General features: G+C 33.4%; 2 protein-coding genes across 4 annotated transcripts; one reads left to right on the top strand and one right to left on the bottom strand.

The window, feature by feature from the left end:
• Window positions 1–502: 502 nt before the first annotated feature.
• LOC130802372 (pentatricopeptide repeat-containing protein At4g02750) lies at window positions 503–5,987 on the bottom strand. 2 transcript variants are annotated; one of them, XR_009039772.1, is made up of 3 exons: window positions 4,211–5,987; window positions 1,816–3,315; window positions 504–1,715 (listed from the first exon to the last, which is right to left on the bottom strand). XR_009039772.1 is itself a non-coding variant. In XM_057666350.1 (2 exons), exons 1-2 carry the CDS (start codon window positions 5,762–5,764, stop codon window positions 2,509–2,511), a joined length of 2,361 nt encoding a protein of 786 aa, XP_057522333.1. In that variant the 5' UTR covers window positions 5,765–5,987; the 3' UTR covers window positions 503–2,508. The 2 variants fall into 2 exon arrangements, 1 of the variants encoding a protein (XP_057522333.1); XM_057666350.1 differs by having other exon boundaries at window positions 503–3,315.
• A 2,359-nt stretch (window positions 5,988–8,346) lies between these two features.
• Window positions 8,347–20,566, top strand: LOC130802371 (protein NARROW LEAF 1). 2 transcript variants are annotated; one of them, XM_057666347.1, is made up of 6 exons: window positions 8,347–8,701; window positions 9,979–10,477; window positions 12,147–12,290; window positions 15,563–15,803; window positions 17,874–18,374; window positions 19,811–20,566. In XM_057666347.1, the coding sequence occupies exons 2-6, from the start codon at window positions 9,989–9,991 to the stop codon at window positions 20,254–20,256; spliced, it is 1,821 nt and encodes a 606-aa protein (XP_057522330.1). In that variant the 5' UTR covers window positions 8,347–8,701; window positions 9,979–9,988; the 3' UTR covers window positions 20,257–20,566. The 2 variants fall into 2 exon arrangements, with proteins under 2 accessions (XP_057522330.1, XP_057522331.1); XM_057666348.1 differs by having other exon boundaries at window positions 8,353–8,618.
• The last annotated feature ends 1,800 nt before the right edge of the window (window positions 20,567–22,366 follow it).

Below are 22,366 nucleotides of genomic sequence, written 5' to 3'. Positions count from 1 at the left end.
ATGTTAAACTATGATAATTGAGGTTCAATAAAAAAAAAAAAAAGAAAAAAAGTTATTAGTAGGAATATGAAGAATTTTGACAACTGATGTTGACAGTATACAAATAATTCTCTTGTATTGCATTCTGTAGCAAGAATTTTGTAGCTTACGTATATTTTTACTTTTGTCTTTTATTGCAACTTAATACTCCCTTGGTTCTTTTTTGATCTTCTACATTACTATAACGGGTAGTTTCAAAAATTCTTCCACTTTAGAATACTTTCTATTTTTAGAAAATTATTATCCCACTTTTACCCCTTAAAACCTCCCTTTTCTTTTAATGTAGCCCTTTTTTTTATTTATAATTATTTTCTCTCTCATACTTTCAATACAATTATTACTTCACACTACTATTTAATATAAATAATACCTACTACAACCTCATACTTCCAATACAATCATTACTTCACACTACTATTTAATTAAAATAATACCCACTACAATCCAAAGATTCTATCTTCCTTAATATATGTGAAAAACCCAAAGTGGAAGATAAAAAAAGAACGGAGGGAGTACTTTTTACATTATCCTAGCTATAATAAATTCGCACATGACATTGTATCAGTAGATGAGACCGAAAAAGGATTAGTACTAACTTAGAACGATGGAGTCGAGAGTTGGAGTCACGAGTGTTTAAATTACGAAGTAAAATGAAGTACATGATGTTTTACTTTAGCACATACGAGATAAGTAAGAGCCTAAATGGTGAAGAGAAACAGAGAAAGACCAAAGATGATTGGGAGGACATGAATGAAATAGAAAATGAATAATTTAAATTTGGAAAAATTGTCGAAAAACAATCCAACTTCTTAATTATTCGCTGTGAAAAATCTCACCTTTAGATTATTATCTAATGATTCAATCTTTGCTATATATTTGCCTCCAACATACCTAGTGAATCTACAGTCCTACCTCTTCCCTCCTACACCGGCTATAATGGGAGCAAATAGGTATTTGGGATAATTAGTAAGTAGTCAACATGTAAATGGTTTGCCACAGCCCACATTATGCAATTCAAAATGTGTAAATGGATGTTTGCCACATTATGCTTTATTTCCATTAGAGTGGACGCCTTCAACAAAGTCATTTGAGAATATGCAACTTTAAGTGTGGATATACACAAGTTTGCCACAAATACACAAAGTCATTGATATACCATAACAAATACACTTCATTATATGAAATTTCCACATGTGAACAACATCAAGTACATAACAATACATCCTATTTGAAGTGTGTCAATGCAATGCTAAATAGTAGCCATAAAACCATAAGTAAGGTTAACCCCTAACTTCATTAGTTCCACACACAATGAATATGCTTCAAGCCGTCTAGTTCATTTTTGGACCCCAGAGCAAAAGTTAATATCAATTTTGTACCTGAAAATATATTATTTTGGGCCCAAAAAAGTTTGGGGCCCAGGGCAATAGCTCGATTTTCCCTTGCTAATCTACGGCTGTCAATAACTTCATTATTCAAAAAGATGGATCCCTGCTTGCTTCTTGTTTCTTTAAATGAAGTTTGTTTGACTTTCCTCTGTGTTTCTCCTCTCTGCCTGCAGCTCACCCGAAATCATGGCCTTTTCCATTAGTGTTCTTAGTAGATCTTCTGATTAATCAAGTAAAATACAATACTTTTCCCGCTTGAAACTACATTCTCCATTCTTGAACAAGTTACTAAAAAATGTTAATCAACAATCAAATTAGATTTTTAGAAACAGGCTAGAATTAGTAAATTTAGATATAGAAATTTCATAAACTAAACTCACAAACTAACCATTTTGGGTATCAATATATGAACTTCTCTCTCTGGCATTTGGACCCTCCTAAAGATTTGCGATTTGGCAGGTGATTTGTGATGGGAATTCACGACGATATGTTTCGAATTTCACCCCACACAATCAGATTTAGTTGGACAGAACTGATGGTCCATTTAATTAACGGTATTAATTGATGGTAATGAGAATTCTTAATACTGTGAATTTTCATGATATGTATCATGTCATTCCCATAGTAATAAAAGATTGATCATAAAAACGTTCTTTTATTCACAATTTTCCATTACCACCTAATAGCACATGTTCAAATGGTAATATATTGGAATGAATTTTGCGAAGAAAATGAGATTGTTGCAGGAGAATAAGCATGACCATTCAATTTGTCAAGAGATATTCCTACTAAATTTACGCTAACTTTCCATTACCATTCTCAGCATTTACTACCAATTACCAAATAGGCCGTCAGAACTGTATATATCAAAGTTCCAAAACTTTGAGAACCCATTCTTCCATTTCATTTACTTGTAGGCTTTATAGTAGTAACTGTATGCACCATTTATTGCAATCAATTATCAGCTTGAATCTCATTCTGCGTGAATTAGCAGCTGGTTAAGGAAAGGTAGAGATCCCACAGATAACACACGAAGTTATGGCCAATCATAAAAAATGTCACATCATTTTTCACATAGTTCTCACCAATAATCACCACAAGAACATGATCCTTCCTTAAAATGATGAAATCGATTAGGATCCCTCACTATTATCAATCGGTCTTCAAGCTTCGAGATATGCTTAATAGCCGTATGGCAATCTTCACAAATCCTCAGGTTTTTCATGATGCGTAATGGTTTTTGTGCAGGTAAGCTTAAAATCCCATAAGCAACGGCTAATCTTTCGCTATGATACTTGAGCATATGCTCTTTTTCTTCCTCATCAACATCATGTAACACCAACCTTATGGACGACACATATCCATCTTGCTTCAACCGTGATTCCAACTCTTCTAAAAACGCATATATACGATTATTGTCGGGATGGAATGTATCTCCAGCTACAAATGTATGAATCTTGTTTTGCACTTCAAGCCAACTATACCCCGGCATTTTCTTCACCCCTTTATCCCTCATTCTCAATCTCATTTTCCGAACATCATACCATCTTTCTGAAGCAGCATATAAATTTGAAAGCAACACATACATACCTGAGTTAGTAGGCTCCAAATCAAAGATGATCTCTGCAGCCTTTTCTGCAAGTTCTACATTCCTATGAACCATAGCTGCACCTAACAAGGCACCCCATGCCGCAGCATCTGGCGCAAATGGCATGTTCCTTATCAAATTTTGGGCTTCTTCTAACCTGCCTGCTCGGCCTAAAAGATCAATCATGCATGTATAGTGTCGCGGGCATGGAACAATCCCGTAATCAGAGTACATCGCATAGAAATATCGTTTCGCTCTATCAATAAAACCAGCATGAGCACATGCATACAGCACAGCCACCTGCGAGGTCAAAATCTCCAGTAAAGAGCTGAGAAAATCCACAAATAATTATTTGGCTTAACTAGAAAAAAAGAAAAGAAAAAAGGAAGTAGTAAATCCAGTTTCAATCTATAGTCACAAGTTTCAACCACGTTACTTAAGTACCAATATTTTCATGTGTACATGCAATAGTTTCTGTAGTGTATTTGTAAATTATTCACTATGAACAGTCTTCACATTTCTTTGGCTGAAATTTGTCTATGCAATATGATTCTACGCAGACAAATCACCATCTGGGAGACAACAATGCAGCTAGAACCCAATTAGTAGTTCGGCAACCAAAAAAGCTTTCAGAAACCAGAGGTTACTTTACCACTACAGAAGAAGGAAACCAAGGTATCCTCAAGAATTGTAGAAAACTGAATCACGCTTAAATCCCTGGAATTCAATTCAGATTAAGACCTAAAAACAAAGTGAAATATCTAGAACATAAAAGAAATAAAGCAGAACACAGGGGACAACTATATAACGAGATCCCAGATATTGGGAAAAACCACAATACTACTATAGTGCTATCCAAAAGGTTGTTGAGCCAAGGTCACATGATTTGCTACTCGCAAATCGTGAATCGAAAAAATAAATATGGTCGATTTGGGCTAGTTTTAGGTCATTTAAAGAGAAACACGAATTTGATAAGTAAAACATCAAGCGAATCATGTTACACTGGTCTGAGCATATGACAACTAGCTAGAATTCCATTTAATAAGCTTGCTCAGTAGGCATGTTTCTAGTTTGGATATGAACTTGAAAGCATTCAATATATGACAGCACATAAAAAAGTATGGGAGCATAGTAAAAGAAATAAAGACCAGAAAATCCATTTCATGAACGCAAATGAACAGATCCAAGTAATTACCATAGTTGCATCATCAGCTCTAGCTCCAGCTTTAATCATTGACTCAAACACTCCTAGAGCTTGTTGGCCAAACCCGTGTTTTGCATAGCCGGCAATCATCGTATTCCATGTAACGGTATCTTTTTCTATAATGACTTTGAAGACATAGTTCGCTTCATCGATACTTCCACATTTGCAATACAAAGCAACCAATGCATTACCAACATAGGTTGAGCTTTTTAATCCTACTTTTATAGCTATCCCATGTACTTGCATACCAAATTCTAGAACACCAGTATCAGCACATGTGCTCAAAACACAGGTGAAGACGGACTTATTTGGCCTTTCCCTGTTTCTTAGCATCTCTACAAATAGGTGTAAAGCTTCCTCACATTCACTATTTTGAGCGCACGCAGAAATCATTGCTGACCAGGAGATAGCATCCCGCAAAGGCATCTTACTAAACAACAATCTAGCTTCTGTAATATCACCACTCCGAGCATAGCCACTGATCATTGTATTCCAAGAAGTAACACTACGAGTAGGCATTGCTTCGAAGAATTCCCTTGCTATATCCATTCTTTTACAATGAGCATATCCTGCTAGCATAGAATTCCATGTTACTACATTCTTTCTTGGCATTTGATCAAATACTCTCCGAGCCTCGTCCAACATGTTGTTTCGTATGTACACAGAAACCATTGTTGTCCCCGTAAAAACATCCTTGCTCGGACACATTAGAAACAAACTCTCAGCTTCTGCAACACACCCATTTTTAGCATAAGCCGATATTATAGTACTCCATGAAACCTCATCTCTAGTTGGCATCCTTTCAAAAAGTTCTCTGGCTTCTACCAGCCTATTACTCTTGACATAACCACCCATCAAACAATTCCAAGCCACCAATTCCCACACTTGTCTAGACGCAAATAATGCTGCAGCCTCATCAACCCTCCCATTTTGCACATAAGCAGACAATATTCCATTCCATGATATAGAATTCTTATTTGGCATCCCATCAAACAGTTTTCTGGCTTCATCAACGAACCCACCTTGGGCATACAATGATAGCATTGTATTCCAAGAGACAATATCTCTTTTGGGCATTTTCTCAAAAAAACACCTAGCAGCTGTTAAATCATGAAACTGGGCATAACCCTTCAACATTAAATTCCAAGAAAACAAGTCTCTAACAGGCATTTTTTCAAACACTTGGTGTGCATCCTGAAATTTATCATTTGACAAGTACCCAGAAATCATAGAGTTCCAAGATACAACAGTTCTACGCAGCATGGAATTGAACACATGGAGGGCTGATTCGCATTGGCCTCTTCTCATGTGATGGGTGATCACTGAGTTCAATTTGATAATATCTTGGCCTGTGTGAGTTTGAACTTGAGTGGAATTGATAGATTGTTCTGGGATGTGGAAGATTATTGAAGATGGTGCATTTACAATACTTTTGCTAGCCATTGCAATGGTGTAGAAACGCATACTGGGATCAGAATTACACGAAAGATGCTGCTGATGATGATGATGCAAAATCGATTTCATTTTGAATTTTCCGCCCAACATGTTAATTAAAGTAATGCCGAATTAGATGATGAGTTGATGATGTTGGAGAATTGAATTTGGATTTGCAAACATGGAGCCCTAGCCCCTATTAGAAACGTCAAGATCTTAGACTCATTGAGTCACTCCTCATTACCGTTTTGTCATTTGTGCTCGTGCTCCATGCACAGTGAGCAAAGATCAGAATTCTCCCCTGTTTTAACAATTTACTTTTTTTTTTCTTAAGTCGGTCAAAAAAGAATTGATAAATGACTTCTTTTACCCCAAAATTGAAAGAAAGCTACATCACTCATTTTTGGTTTGATTTATTTTTTCTTCTTATAAATAGTTGTCTAATGTATAATCTAACCAAATATTTCTTTAATAGCTAATTTAAAAAATTGATTTAAATAATGGATTTATTAACCAATAGTTCTACTTCTAGCTATTCAAACTAACTAATAACTTTAACTTATAGTTATCTGTCAAACAGACTCTTTGTTATTTATTGTATCAGGTAGAATAAGGATCATGAGACTTTCAGGTAACTTTGAAATGAGACCTACTCTCGGTCTCTATGCTATTTCATCGAAAACAAATTAAGTGATTTTTAAAAGAAGTGTGAGACTTTAGAGTTGTAAATGAGGTTCTCATGGATACAGGTGTAGTATAAGATAAATATTTTAAAAGTAAATTAATAAAGTTAATAACAAAATAAAATTGAGACATTTAGGGTGGTTTAACTAAAACAGAAAATAAGACACATATGTTGAATAGGAGGAAGTATATGATAGTTACTTAAGAGGTAGATTAAACTACGTGAATGAAAGTATGTATTGGCTTGCAAGCTTGCAAGTAAAAAGAAGTGAGGAAAATAGTATAAATGACATTTTAATGGACTTTTGGCTTTTAATTGGTCAAATATAAAAATAAGTATTTGACAAATGATTTTTAAGTCAAATTAAAAAACTATCACGAATTTGTTTTGTCAAATGGTTATTAGTTTGTTTGACTAACTAAAGTATTGGCTCATAAACCACCTGTTACAAAGATATTTGGCAAAAATAATTATTGGGTGTTGATCGTTTATTAAAAAAATAATTTGTAAAGTCGTTAAAAGCCAATAAAAAAGATACTTATAGTCAGTAGCTTTTTGGTTTTGTTTAAATTCAAGTTTTCAGTTTACTTAAAAATCATTTAACAAATATTTTTTACCTATTTGACCAACCAAAAACGAACAAAAAATTAAAATAAATAGTCATTAACTAAACTCACCTTATAATCAATTAATACTTTTAGCGGAAATCCTAGCCGCCTCCTTCTCTTTTTCTCTCTTCTCTTTCCAAAAAAGTACTACTCTCTATTGTTGGTTTGGGACTATCATCAACCTCTTGGTTGGTGGTAAGCCCCTAACTTTTCTGTTTTAAGCTTTTTGAATATAATTTAAATAGGTGTTTGTCCTCTCCCTACAAGAGAGTTGTTCTATCCATTCATTGAATTGATTCTACCCATATATTAAGTTTTGATCTCTCTTCCCGTGAGAATTTGGGGTTATGAATTTTGATCTCTAGTTGATTTGTTGGTTAAGATTAATGGAATAAGGCAGCAAGACACCAAAATTGCAATTACCATCAATTACATCAAATTCAATTTTATCTCAATACTACAATAGATCGAAAGACCCCCTCGTAGAAGGCTGTATCAAACAACAATGCTGAAGAGAATATTCAGAATTGTCAGATCTCATACACAACGATCGTAGTTTGGTTAATTTTGAATTATATTTGGTTAAAGTTATTATGTACTTGCCAATTTTTATTCTGATGTTGATGTCGTATGACTCTTTATTAATGAATTAGGTATTATTCAAAAAAAAAACTAATACTTTTAGGGGGGTAAACCAACCAATAGTTTCAACAAGCATTTCCAGCTAACAGTTATTTGCAAAACACACCTAATATCAAAATACTCTTTGTCCTAAAGATTCAGCTTATTTTCCTTTTTGACTATTCCATTAAATTTCTGCGTTTTAATTTTTTACTATAACTTACACTTTTCTTTAATTCTCGTCAATACATTAAACTTACTTTTATTATTTTACTTGAGTACATATTTTTCTCTCATCCTCATTAATATACTCCACTTTTCACCACATTTATTCTCTTGTTTTTTTAATCTCATTAATATTTAGGACTATTTATTTAGAGGGGGGAGGAGCAAGGAACTTTACTCCCGGCCTATAGTTGATCGTAGATTATAAGACTCTCAATATTGTTCTCAATTAGCACAATTTTCTATTTTAATGTGTTTCACTATTCCAGCACTTTTTTGACACGATTTCACAGTGAGATAGTTTTTAATAAAATAGTCCAATGTATATCTATTGTTTTAAAGTGATAATTTTTTATTGTCTTAATAATTATAAACAACTTTAAAATATTCACTTACAACTTTTTAATTATCAATTATAAAAATAGGCTAATTACACATCTTGTGACATAATGACATACAAGACTATAGAGGAACTAGTAGTCAAAGAAAAAAAAAAGGAAAAAGTGTTAAAAAATAGTAGAAATTAGCATAGGAGACTAATAGGAGTATGATAAAGTCCGTACTATTCGGAATGTTGGAGTCGGACACTCTCACTGCTGATTCAATTATGTCTTCCTTTCTCCTTCTCTCTCTTCTCCATTCCTCACGATTCACGAGTCACTGACTCACTGACTCACTCCCCTCCCCCTCCTTCTACTATCATCTGCTTCTCTACGCAACTTGCCTTTGCTTTGATTTTTGCAATTATCTTCCCCATCACCATTTTTTTACTGCTTATTTTCACATTCCTATTTATGGCTCATCTTTCTTCTTAGCCTCTTTTAGGGTATCCTTTTCTACAGTTCCTACTTTTTTTTAAAATTTTTTTTTCTATTCTTCCTTCATCTTCTTCGCTGTCGTTTTTGATCAGTATGTTTTTCATCTTTTATTTTTGTTTTTGGTTTTTAATTTTACATGATTGCTGCATTTACCTTACTTTTTTTGATTTTGATTTTGAGTTTGACTTTGTTTTGTTTTTGTGATTTGTGCTTGTGGGTCGCTGTTAATTCTGCAATTATTTTCTGGGCATTATCTATTTTGATTCAATTTTGAGCTTAATTGTTGTTAAATGGTGTCGCTTTGGTTTATGACTATGAGAAGATTTCATTTAGGACTTAGTTTTAAATTGCTGTTTAGGGTTTAGTGTTTAATTTTTTAGTGTTAATTAGGATTATGCAAGTCTGAATCGGATTTTTATAATTTGTTAGTTGGTGGATAAGGTTTTTATTTCTAATTATTTTGATTATTGATTTTTTGAAATGGGAATTTGACATAGTTCTGTGTGGAAAGATAGCTTAACATCCTGGTTCAATTGTATGGAATTTCTTGATTTGTTTGGTAGATTGTTAGTCCATCTGGAAGGTTCATTTTTGACCCTTTTCATTTCTTTGCTGTATGTAGTTATTATTTTTTGAATTAGACACTTTAAGCCTGTAAATATTTGTAAACGTAGATTTTATTTTAAATTGATGACTTTGTTAATTATATTTAGGGGAAATTGTAAAAGATAAATCAAATTTTTGCTCGATAATAAACCTAATTATTGTTTATTTTTAAATAAACCGGCCTATTTGGTATAATTGCCGAAAATATGCCAAATTATTATTTATTTCTAATTCTTGATTTACAAATAAGCTTTGAAGATGGCCAGTTTATTTTAAGCAAATATATCTAATAGGCGAGTTTATTTAAAAATAACTGAGTTTATTTTCAGTGGATTAAGTAAAAGTTGGTTTATTATTAACGATTTACCCTTAGATTTATTGTCAACTATTCTGATCCATTTCTTTGATGGTACTCTTTTATGACTCAATGATGCAACTTTAATCTGATATCAGTTTGAATGCTTTGAGATTACATATTTAAGATTTTTGCTGTGTAGAATATGCTAAAATCGAAGCAAATCCTTCAAATGTGTTTATTTGTCTGGAGTACAGGACAGTTTAAAAAATTATAGTAAAAAAAATTGTTTGATTGTGTTTGTATTCATATGGTATTGCTGTAGTGATTCAATGGTTTGATGTCTTTTGAGTGTATGATAGTTTTGGAGTGATATCGAGTTTCCTGTGAATTTCCTTTCTTATTTCTTATGTAATTATAGAAAAAAATACTAGAATTTATCTCAACTTAAAGGAATTATGTCTTAGGTAGTGGAAGATGGATCGGAGTCGACTAAACAGAGCTCGTTGCTCCGGTTCTATCCCATCAGAAGAATCTATGTTGGACCTTGAAAGGAACTGTTGTGGCCATCATAATTTTCCTTCTTTAAGTCCACCACTTCAGCCCTTTGCATCATCCGGGCAGCATTCTGAAAGTAATGCAGCGTATTTCTCATGGCCTGCCTCCTGTCGAATAAGTGATGCTGCTGAAGAGCGAGCAAACTACTTTGCAAATCTTCAGAAAGGTGTTCTCCCAGAGACTCTTGGTAGGTTACCTCAAGGACAACAGGCAACCACTCTGCTTGAACTAATGACAATACGGGCCTTTCACAGCAAAATCTTACGATGTTATAGTCTGGGCACCGCGATTGGTTTTCGCATCAGAAAGGGTGTACTGACTGAGATACCGGCAATCCTTGTATTTGTTTCGAGGAAGGTGCACAAACAATGGTTGACTCCCATTCAATGTTTACCTACTGCTTTGGAGGTAATTTTATATACATCTTTCTAATTACCGACATAATTAGGCAATATGCAGGCCATTGCAGTGAATATAAGATTTTTTTTTTTTTTTAAATTTTCTAACTGTTTTCTAAATCAATAAAGAATTACATGAGAAAGATACTAAGGCAATGTCACATCCGTATACAATGGGAAGGCGAAAGACAAAAAGATGTGCTCCTTAGCTATGGCCTATGATATGCTGTCAAATTAGTTATAGAAAAGTTTAAAAGTAATTAAGGCTTAATTGGGTATATGTTTCTCGTATTTGGGCACTTGTTTGATTCTGGTATGTGTCCAGCTTTTGACACAGTTAGTTTGTGAAAAATATTCATGATTCTGGTTCAATATGAAGTGTTGAAGAGTCCTACTAATGTTGGAATGTCGGGAATTTGACATGGGTGCTTTAGGTAAAATGAAGCGTACGAATAACATATATTAGGGCTGGTTGCTAGTCATACTCCTAAAAACTTGTTAGGGCTGGTTGCTAGTCATACTCCTAAAAACTTGTTGGTGCTTTTCTTTCCAAGTAACCACCAATCGGCAACAGATTTCCACACTTCAGCTAGCTAACTTTTCTTCATCGTTCTTATCCAAACTATTACTTAAATAAGGATTCGAAAAGAATATTTATACCAATATGAATCTTCAGTTTCACCATTCGCAATACAAATTCTAGGTCAGTCATTTAGTAGGGTATATTCATCTCTTGCTCTTTTTGTTTTGATTCATGCTCCAAGCAAATTTTCCAATTATCATGTACTCCCTCCGTCATTAATGAATTGCATCAATGAGTTTTTTTGCACAAAAATTAAGAAATGGTAAGATCATTTGAATTGTGTGCATGATATCAGAGAAGAGCTGAAATGTGTGAATGAAAATAAAAGAAAGTGGTAGAACTTTTTCATAAAAGAAATTGTAGCTAAATAAAAGGGACGAACTAAAAAAGAAAGTGTTAAAATCCCTTGGGGATAAGGGGAGTGACTAGCTACTTAGTATTTCCCATACCATGTACAAAGAGTGACAGATCATAAAATTTACTATCATTCTGTGAGCCACCTCTAGTGTGTGTGAATCACCCAAATACCCAAGTCCCAACACTAAATGACTTCTGATCTAGGACTTATCAAAGAAAAGAAGCATATTTATCTCCGTGTATCACATATATTACTCTATGACACTTAAGTTTGCTTGAAAATGCTTAAATAGACCTCATTTGAACACATTGTTATCAATTTTTAGGTTGTTCCAATCAAGATTATATCTTTACCTCAATAGGAACTATTTCCTCATAATTGAAGAACATACCTCAAATGTTTATAGAAAGATTCTCCTACGTCATCTGGTATCTATGGTTTTGTTCAAATCTATAAGTTGTACAAACTACCACCTTTGTATGTTTTATTGGGAGGTTATTTGGCACTTTTTATTTCTTTGTCTGTTGAGAGCATGGTGTTACTATTCTATCTGGCCTTTATTTTCCGGATTTTTTGCTTTTCCATTCTGTGCATCCCAATCGGGTTCCAAATTCCAACTCCTAGTATATCTTGTGCCAATTTTTCTCTATTTATTCTCATATAGCATTATGCTTGTATTATTGGGAGTTCATGTTAGTTTAATTTTCAATTAGTGATGACTTGGAAAATTTTTCCTAGGGACCGGGAGGTGTATGGTGTGATGTTGATGTTTTAGAATTTTCTTATTTTGGAGCTCCAGAGCCTGTCCCTAAGGAGCAACTTTACACTGAGATTGTGGATGATCTACGTGGGAATGACCCATGTATTGGTTCAGGTTCTCAGGTATTTCTCCTTTTGTGTTTCTCAAACATTTTTATTTTATCTTGTTAAACTTGGTATTTCATTACAATGTGTTGTCTTGAAATGCATTTATCTTTAGCAGTTGATGTGCTTAGCATGTTGAAGATATATTAATTTCTCTTTAAAAGTCATTACTGTTGACAACTCCTTCCTATTCTACCTGTTAGTCCCATTTATTTTTTGTCACTGTTCACTTATCACTCTTAATTTGTATTTTATTCTTAATCTATAAGTTAAAACATCATGTAGGATCTTGTTTGATTCGTATCAATATAAAAATTATTAGTATCAACTTTTTATAATTTTTAGTTAAGCAAAATTAGAGATATTAAGGGTTAAAATGTTGCCTCAACAAATGTGAAAACTAAATGGGACTAATGAGTTGAATAGGATGTAGTATCTTTTTGTTATGTCATCGGACACTGGGCCTTAATTTGGTGTCTATAGACTCATTGTCCGCGTTGACTTTCACAATAAATTCAGTGTATTATGATAGTTCTGAATTTACAGTTGATTTTGTCGATGAATCATTTATTAATTGATTGTGTTAATTTGACCAAACCTTGTAGATCATTGTATTATTACATTAGGATTGGTTTGAGCAGCTAGGTTTATAGTAGTGTACTACTTGGTAATATTTGTAGGCAAGTGTACATAGAACTATCTTTCATTTCTTCCATTGAGAATTTTATTTGTTTCTTGCAAAGTAGTTTGGTGGACTTACAACGTAGGAGTCCTTTCTTTCAGTAGGGTTGCTATAACTTGTTAGTTGTTATCATCAGGTAGTGGATTTATGGACCATTTTATTTAAATGTTTGAAGAACCCTCTACATAGCAAATCCTTTGTAAACTCAAAATTATATCTCTAAATAAATTACACTCTTAATATTTGAATCAAACCTGAGAAAAAGTTGCCCTTTTCCTTTTTTTAGTGACATTTGCTCTTCAATTCTATCACTTGCTTCTCTGAAGACAATTTCTTTTGAGTTTATCATGTCTTTCAAAATATTTTGGTCGCTTAATTTGATAGAGCAATGATCATTTAAATTGATTTCTAGTTTTAAAATGTAGGATAGTACATCTTTTGTTACTTTTCAATGGAAACACTTTGTCTTTTACTCTATATTAACGTGCTGACCTTCTTTAGTGAATGAACTTAAAAAAATTACTCATATGAGATATTAGAAGTTGAAATTACTTTTGATAATTTTTATTTATGTATAACATGAGATATTAGAAATTAAAATTGTTCATTGACATGTGAGTTTTGTAACTAAGGATAGTCTTGTAGATAAGGGTCGAATAAAGTATACCCTTTGTTAGCGACGATCTCTCACATATTTATCTGTTTTGATTCATGTAATCGACCCCATATTGTTGGGATTAAAGCTTTGACATTGTTTAGTCTCTATCTCCACCACTTTGCTATCCTAGTTTCCCACTTCGTTTCCTATAAAAGAGAGAATCTAAATCATAATATTGATACCATAACTATAAATCATGGGTCTTAGTGACTTACTACTCTTAAGACTCAACGTGTCATTCTTTTATGACAAAGGCATCTGCATGGAAAAACAATCACACCACATGAAATTTATGCCCCATCATCTTCTGAACTTGTTTAACTATATCTAGAAAAGATTCTAAAGAAGCAATAGGCAATCTAACGCATCCTAGAAACACCAAATTGTCTTTGCAATCACTGTTTGCAAAAGCAAAATACAAATGATCAAGTACACTCATGAGAAGATATATCATTGTGCAATTCTACACAAAACATCTCAAAGGCTTTGCTCTCTTAATAATATTGGCCTTTCTATAAAATCTGCAAGAGGGAAGGATAAATGAACTTGGCGTTTTTGATGGTGGTTTAAAAGGAATGGAAGCTCAGGATCTGAAGAATTAGAAACTTAGAACTATATATTTATCAAGTCTGACAAAGAATCACATTTAACTCAGTTACCTATCCCATATCATAATGGCCCATCCTAAAGTTGTAGATTAGGATCTTTAGGAGATCTTGAGTTTTAGTTTGTTCATTTGTTTTCTATGTTGTGAATTGACTATATTCTGCGCTTCTTTTTTTTCGGCATATCACTTTTGTTCTATTAATCTTTTTCATGTAGCTTCAATTTAAACGGATGAAAATTTTCCTTACATATCTGATTCTTAATTAAAATGATTGCAATGTGCACCACCTGTTATCTTTGTTTGGAAAGTTGTGGGTATCTTATATAGTAGGATCTATGACATTGGCGTGCTAGAGGATATTTTAGGAGTATATGGTAGGGGTCAAAGATTGTCTAGGAAAAAAACCATTTTGACTTTCTTGCATGGTATCCTATAGCTTGACTTTAGCTTCTTCTACATTAAGGAATTGTCAACTACTCCTTCCCATTCCATAATGTTCTTCATGCTTCCCATTTTTGGTGCTCCATATTGATCTTTACATGTTTACTCCTTATAGTAAAGTGTTATCCTTCATTGATCTCTCTCTCTTTTAAGTGTTTATTCCATATCTCTCCTCCTCTCCTTGTCCCCACAATCCATTTACATTTAAGAACATTATGGAACAAAGGTAATATTACCTCTTTCCGACGCTAAATTGAATTTGGTTGGCTTCTGGTTGAGGCAGCATGGGATCTTCTTTTCATAGATAAATTAAATTCACCTTGCAATGTTTATGCGGAATACATTTGCTTTCTGTTTCTATTTTTCTTCAGTTTCCCATATCTTTCCTTTTTTGTGGATGGAGGGAAAGGAGTTCTAGCGGCTAGGAGTTCTTTTTTCTAAGTGCATCCATCTGTTTTCTGTTTGATGTTAGGCTTCATTTCAATCAGCTTGTAGATCTTAGTATATGCTATGCTAAACTATGATTTGGTCTTTCTTAATATGGAAGAATTACGTGCGAAAGAGTAATAATGCGATATACATGTACCACGATGTGTGAGGCCTATGCCTATTACAGCTATTAGATTTTTTTTTAATAATTCTGCAGCAATAGTTTAATCATCTTTTTTGATATCAATATAAATTGTGTATAGTTCTTTCATTCTGAGGTTTTAAAATTGTATAGTACTTAAAAAGCTGAAATCATCTTGATTACATATTAGGAGTTTGTTTTGTTTGGTATATGTCATTTGTCTTTTGGTTGCACACCTTTTGTGGTAGCTCTCTTTTCCTTGGAAGTTTATTGAAGTTTTGCTTACTGATTGCCTTTCTAGATAATGATTTTGCAATTTTATTACATTTAGGTGGCAAGTCAAGAAACGTATGGAACCCTGGGTGCTATCGTGAGAAGTCAAACTGGAAGCCGACAAGTTGGCTTTCTGACAAATCGTCATGTAGCAGTTGATTTAGATTATCCAAGTCAGAAGATGTTTCATCCCCTACCTCCAAATCTTGGCCCTGGAGTTTATCTGGGTGCTGTGGAGAGGGCTACATCCTTTATCACAGATGACTTGTGGTATGGCATTTTTGCTGGAATGAATCCAGGTAACGTGACCCCATATCCTTCCAGGAGATAGTGCAACAATCATTGTTGTTGCAAACTAGTCAAAGTGTACTTTATGGTCAAATATTCTATTTTTTTTGAAGTACAAATACTCTAGTTTAAGTTATTGGTGAACAATTTGTGTGGTATAGTTGAGAGGTGAAAAGTTGATTCGATGATCCAGCTGAGGTTTTGATAATGATGTGACAGAATGTGATGTGACCTTAATATATATGTCTCTTTTCTTTGAACTTTCTGACATGAGAAAATTCAGAATTGTTTGAACGTTCTAAAACTCAAGTTAAATACTCTCTAAATTTTTTGTGTCAATAGTCAATACTTATTGTTTTGGATGTGACTATGTGAGCATGAGGCCATGAACACATGCTAAGCAATGATATGGACTTGGTTCATCACTAATCAAGGAGTAACAATTTATCTTTTTGGGGCTACTTTAGATATTTCATGAAATCATTCTTAAAAATGACCCTTTAGTAAATTAGATACCATGAGGCATTGATGCCAAACCTGCATCTATTAATCTCTCTTGAAAACCCTTCTATTAAACAAGTGTGTGCAAGAGTTCTCCATTCTTTTGAAGGAATTGGAATTTAAGAACCGAAAAGGAACATAGAAATCATTGCCAAACAGTAAAGATCATGGCTATATGAAGGGAACACACATGACGACCTTCATCTTAGATTTGAGTTCATTAACGTATAATTTTTTTCTCATGAAAGTTGAGTTATAAAATGTAAATTTTCAAAAGGTTTCTTGAGGATAATGAGCTTGTAATTGACTGTTTCACTAATGTTTACATTACAAATGTTGAAAATATGTCGGAAATAGCTAAAATTAAGAGACTGAATAGGAAGATTCCTAGCAATCCTTCCTTTCAAGTGGAAGAAATCATGGATGCAGGCATTACCCTGCCATTTATAGGGATACCATTTCATTTGGTCCTCTAGTTAAGATTTGCTGAGTGAGACGAATAGGAATTACACCTATTGGGTATCTATATCGGATACATGTTACATGAAGGCAAGTTCACATAATACAAACCTTATTTTCCTTATTTTTTGTTGGAACCTTTTATTTTTCCGTATGTGTCTTTTGGAAGGGTCAATCTGCTTTCTTTATTCTGAAAAATAATAGGTTTAATGATTTTTGTTTTTGTAAACACGGTAAAACTCCTTAAGTCTAAACTTAGTGGTATATATCCTTTTTCGTCTATTTTGGAACCAATGATAATTTCTTTTCTTGGTATATTTTCATCTTTCTTACCTGAAAGACAATGTTTCAATCATATTAGGGTGGAGAGTAATATCATGTTTTACCTGAATATTATGAAATTCTATCTAGGAATTCAGAAATTTGTTTGTTTTTCTTGAACTTCAAAATAGACTGCATTGCCCTCTTTTTTAAAATTATGTTGAATTTATATAAATTCTATTGAACGTTTTTAATTAACTATGATCTTGTTACCAATTTACCATTTCCATCTCTTTGTTCGTCCATATTATTGTAGCTACGATTATCAAGGAGGATGATGAAATGATGATGTGATACTCATGTCAGGATAAAAGGTAGGTAGAGAGAAATAAATGTCATAGAAATTTGTGTGGACTACAATACAGAGAATGTGTATGAGGAAAAAGGAAGGATTCTACAGTGGACAAACACAGAATTTGGCAAAACCTCGGAAAGGTGGGCAAAATGGAGGGAGTAATAGTTAAATATATAACGTCAAAAATTGTGTGATTCATGTTTTAGATTGTTTCACTATACTCCGAATTTCAGTTTCTAGGCTATCAAAAGTTAGCATTCTATTTAGGAATTTGCTCAAATTACTGCTATCTAAATTCATGTTCTTTTACTTATTTAAATTCTTATTCGTCTGGTTTCTGAATGCTGATACTTGTTTTTCTATCCTTGGCTGAAGCTGATGTCCTCTGTTAATTTCTTCACTGCTATATATGTGAATTCTGATGTAAAATTTAATTAGACTTGACTATGCTGATCAGAGCCTTACCTAATCAGGGTAACGATACTTGCTTGTCACATATATGCAGAGACATTTGTGAGAGCAGATGGAGCATTTATCCCCTTTGTGGATGATTTTGATATGTCAACCATAAGTACGTCTGTGAAAGGTGTAGGGGAAATAGGAGATGTGAAGCACATAGATTTGCAGTCTCCTATAAAAAGCTTGATTGGGAAAAGAGTTATGAAAGTTGGTCGAAGTTCTGGCCTGACATATGGAGTTGTATTAGCCTATGCACTTGAGTACAATGATGAGAAGGGTATTTGCTTCTTGACTGATTTTCTTGTTGTTGGTGAGAACCAGCAAACCTTTGACCTTGAAGGAGATAGTGGAAGTTTGATTATGTTAGTAGGAGAAAATGGGGAAAAGCCACGTCCTATTGGCATCATATGGGGTGGAACTGCTAATCGTGGCCGTCTGAAACTAAAAGTTGGCCATGCACCTGAGAATTGGACAAGTGGGGTTGATCTAGGACGTCTTCTTAATCTACTTGAACTTGATATCATTACAACCAGCCAAGGCCTCAAAGGTATTTTCTTTTCATAGTATTCCCCCCCCCCCCCCCCCCCAGTTTCAGTTTGTTTGTTACACTTTAACCAAAATTGTAACAAACAAATTGAAAAGGAGGGAGTAGCTACTAAGCTGAAGCAGTCTAAGTTTGATTAATCTACTGTATTTTGATTTCCGCAAGTATTTAATTTTTCATTTTTTGAGATGGTAGTTCTTTGATATTTGAAAGAGTTCTTGCGTTACAAATTTATAGTATAGGAAAATATCAATAGACCCTAAAAGACGTGATTTGAAGGACATTCCTACTTACAAAGAGTCAAAAGGTCAAATATATACTTCATATATAGCTTTGGAAGTAAAGTTAGATTCCTAGTCGAGCTGGTTTTTAATTATGCAATTCACGAGTGATCATTTTCATTGATAAGCATTCATTTCCATAACAAATCATTTTGGAAGTTGCATTTTTTAGAACCTTGAGGTAACGAAATGTCGAACAAATCACACAATTTGTTCTCCCTCATCCCTCTCCTCCTCCTCCTCCCTGTTTTTTCTTCCTCATTCTTCTAAACTTTTTAATACTTATCAATACTTGACCGGATTACTTCTCTTTAATTTTGGAGCCTCTTTCACACTTACTTCTGACTACACATTTTTTTCAGTTTTTTAGTCTTCATCATTATTTGATAGCTCAAAATCTGTTAGAATCGGTTTCCTTGTGATAGGATCCTGATTTTCTTATGAAGATAACTAATTTTATGAAAATGAACTGAATGTTTACTCTCTAATGACGCTTTAAATAGTACAATGTCAGTGTTTATTCTGTATCTATTTTCATAAACAAACTGCTAGTATAAGCAAATGTATACCTGAACAGCTCACCTGAAAAATGATGATAAAGAAGGTAGTGGTACTAGGATTTAAATTTCTGGTACGTTGTTTGATTTTTATGCCCCTTTTCCGTTTGCACTTATATGTAGCTGCATTTGGTGTCAGCCTCTTGGATTTTTCAAGAGTAAGCCTGCTTGCATCAGACTGTGCATTGGCATTAAAGCAATGCAATGTGGTGAACAAAGATTTAAAGTTTTTTGGTTTCAGATTATGATGGATTACATTAAAAAATAGCTCATTAAATCATGTGCACTTATTTACATGAAGTTTAGATGACACTTGCTATCAAGTGTCAATCGGAAACAACCTTTTTGTTTTCACTTACATGGATAAAGCTGCGTACATCCAATCCCCTCAAACCCCACTTATGAGGGAGCCATATTATGGCGTTGGGGTGATAAAATGTTAATAAATGTGAACCAATGTAATACTTTTATACTGTCCCGTCCTGCCGTGGAGTATATTTTTTCTTATATCCATGTTATCTAATTTTGTTTTTAGCAAACAAAAACAATATACTCTTGAATATTGTAAATATATATGTAATTAAGATCTCTCTGATTACAGAGGCAGTTCAAGAACAAATGGCTGCATCTGCAACAGCAATGATTTCCGCAGTCGACGATTCCTCTCCTCCCGATGCACTTCCATTGGACAAAAACAAAGAGGATTTCCAGCCTTTGGGACTTCAAATACAGCATATACCTGTGCAAAATGGACCTCCCAGGCCAGATATGAATTCATCGGCAGTAATGGACACCGACCTTAATCTAGAAGATGGCGTAAAAGTGAGCCCAAATGTCGAGCATCAGTTCATTCCTAGCTTCATCAGGCCGTCTTTACTTCATAAAATCGATCAAGAGGAGATGAAAGTGTCTGAAAATCTCTCGGCTTTAAGGAACGGTTCCGATGAAGATCTGTGTGTCTCGTTGCAACTCGGTGACAATGAGCTGAAAAGAAGGCGCTCGGATGCTTCTACGAGCTCGGATGAGCCTATTAAGCAGAAAGTATAGCTTTAGCTGCATGTATTGTGATTTGTTTAGTGTTTGTCCAGGATCTAATGGTGGTGTAAAGCTTTAATTATGCCAACACCATCATAGTTAATATTGCTTATGAGATGTTATTAATACTTCTCAATGTAAATTGGCCTTATGATGCACTAGTAAAGATCAATAATTGATCTTTTATTTTTGGGAAATTATCTATCAAATTATCAGTTATGATGGTAAATGGTATTTAGATTACTCTATTAATCTAAATAAACTTGATGCTTGTACTTTACCAGCTTAATGTTATGATAAACATTAATATTTTAGTCTTGTATTCTATTTTTTTTCCCCTTTATTATGATTCTAGCATAATGTCTTTGCTTCAGGGCTGAACACGGTCTGGTTTGACCACAAAATCAGACCATATAAGAAATTTCGGTCTAGAATTTTGTCAGCCTAGACCGTTGAATTATTAGCATCATTTAAGAAAATAATGTCTTTGGTATAAGATATCAAACTAGTTTAACTCTATAAAGTTAAGCATTTTGTAATATAGTTATTGTAATCGTTATTACTCCAATCTCATATTTTCTTTTTAAATAGAATTTACGAATTTTAGTGTTAAATTTTAACTATAATTTCGCATCAATCTATATAAAAAAACATATTCATGTGGAATTTTGATACATTACATTTTCTTAATATCAACTTTTTAGAATTTTAAAAAACTCAATTAAAATTATTTGATCTTTATATTTGCATTGGTATTTGCGCAAAAAGTAATGGAAAAGCAAATGCAAATGTGAGCTGAGTACTTAGCAGTCTCCACTGCAGTCCACTTGTGCGTTTTACGTGACTGAACCACGGTCCGGTCGCGCGCGACTGGATATTGAAATCACCGTAAACTTTAAACGGTCGTCATTTCTCGCTCGATTGTTAGAATTGGGCATATAATATGTCGTTGGAAAGCTCTTGAAGTTTAGTTTCTAATGCCGCAAACCTTGCATTAATAAAAATTTTTAATAAAAAGTTATGCCCAAAAGATTGAACATATATTAAATTTCAGCACAAACAAAGTTTAAACGATCATCATTTCTCGCTCGGTTATCGAAATTGGGCATATAATATATCATTGCAAAGATCTTGAAGTCTAGGTTCTAATATCGCAAACATTGCAATAATGTGATTTTTCAATTAAAAGATTTGGCCAAAAGAGTGATCATGTATCAAATTTCAACACAAAAAGTGTGATTAGGTCTTTATTTTCCGATTTAAAAAAATTATTTATTTTTTAAATTAATATTGTTTTATTTTAATTTAATGATTATTAATAAATTTAGTTTAATAATAATAATGGTTGATTTTATAATTAAAAATAGATTTAAGGGCATTTTAGTAATTTCATTAAAAAAGGGGTGGCAACACAATAAAAAGGATGACGAACTTTAAGAATTGAGTTTTTAAATTACAAAAACTTGGACGAGACCGTTGCAAGTTAAGACGAAGTGTGGGCCGGCCCATTTCACGCGCGTGTAACAACGAATTATTGAAATAGATAAGCTAATTTATAAAAAAAAAATGCACGAAATAAGATGCGAATCAACTTATTTCAAAAGATAAGCGTCTAATTTCCAAACCTGGGTTTAGTTCTGTTCGCAGTTACTTAATTTTTTAAAAAGGCAAAGAAGTTGTTCGCAGTTAGTAACTGCGAACAAGGTTGTTGACTTTTTTGACCCTATTCGCAGTCACTAACAGACACATTATGCTCGTTGGTGTTCATAGTTAGTAGTTGCGAACAGGGTCAAAAAAATCAATAGCCCTGTTCGCAGTTACTAACTACTAACAACTTCTTTGCCTTTTTAAAAAATTAAGCACCTGTTCGCAGTTACTAACTGCGAATAAAACCAAATCTCAGGTTTGAAAATTAGACGTTTATTTTTTGAAATAAGTTGATTTACGTCTTATTCCGTGCTTTTTTTTTTTTTATAAATTAGCTTATCTATTTCAATAATTCTGTAACAGCATTTTAATTTTCAGGGCATATCTTTAAAAATTAATACAGATACCTTTAAAAATTGATACTTTTAAGATTAAAATTAATACCTTTTAAGATCAAAAATGAAAAATGCCCAAA

The sequence above is a fragment of the Amaranthus tricolor genome, chromosome 16 (genome assembly GCF_026212465.1).
Source record: "Amaranthus tricolor cultivar Red isolate AtriRed21 chromosome 16, ASM2621246v1, whole genome shotgun sequence".
Taxonomy (NCBI): Eukaryota; Viridiplantae; Streptophyta; class Magnoliopsida; order Caryophyllales; family Amaranthaceae; genus Amaranthus; species Amaranthus tricolor.
This window is presented reverse-complemented; position numbering and strand designations above follow the sequence as displayed.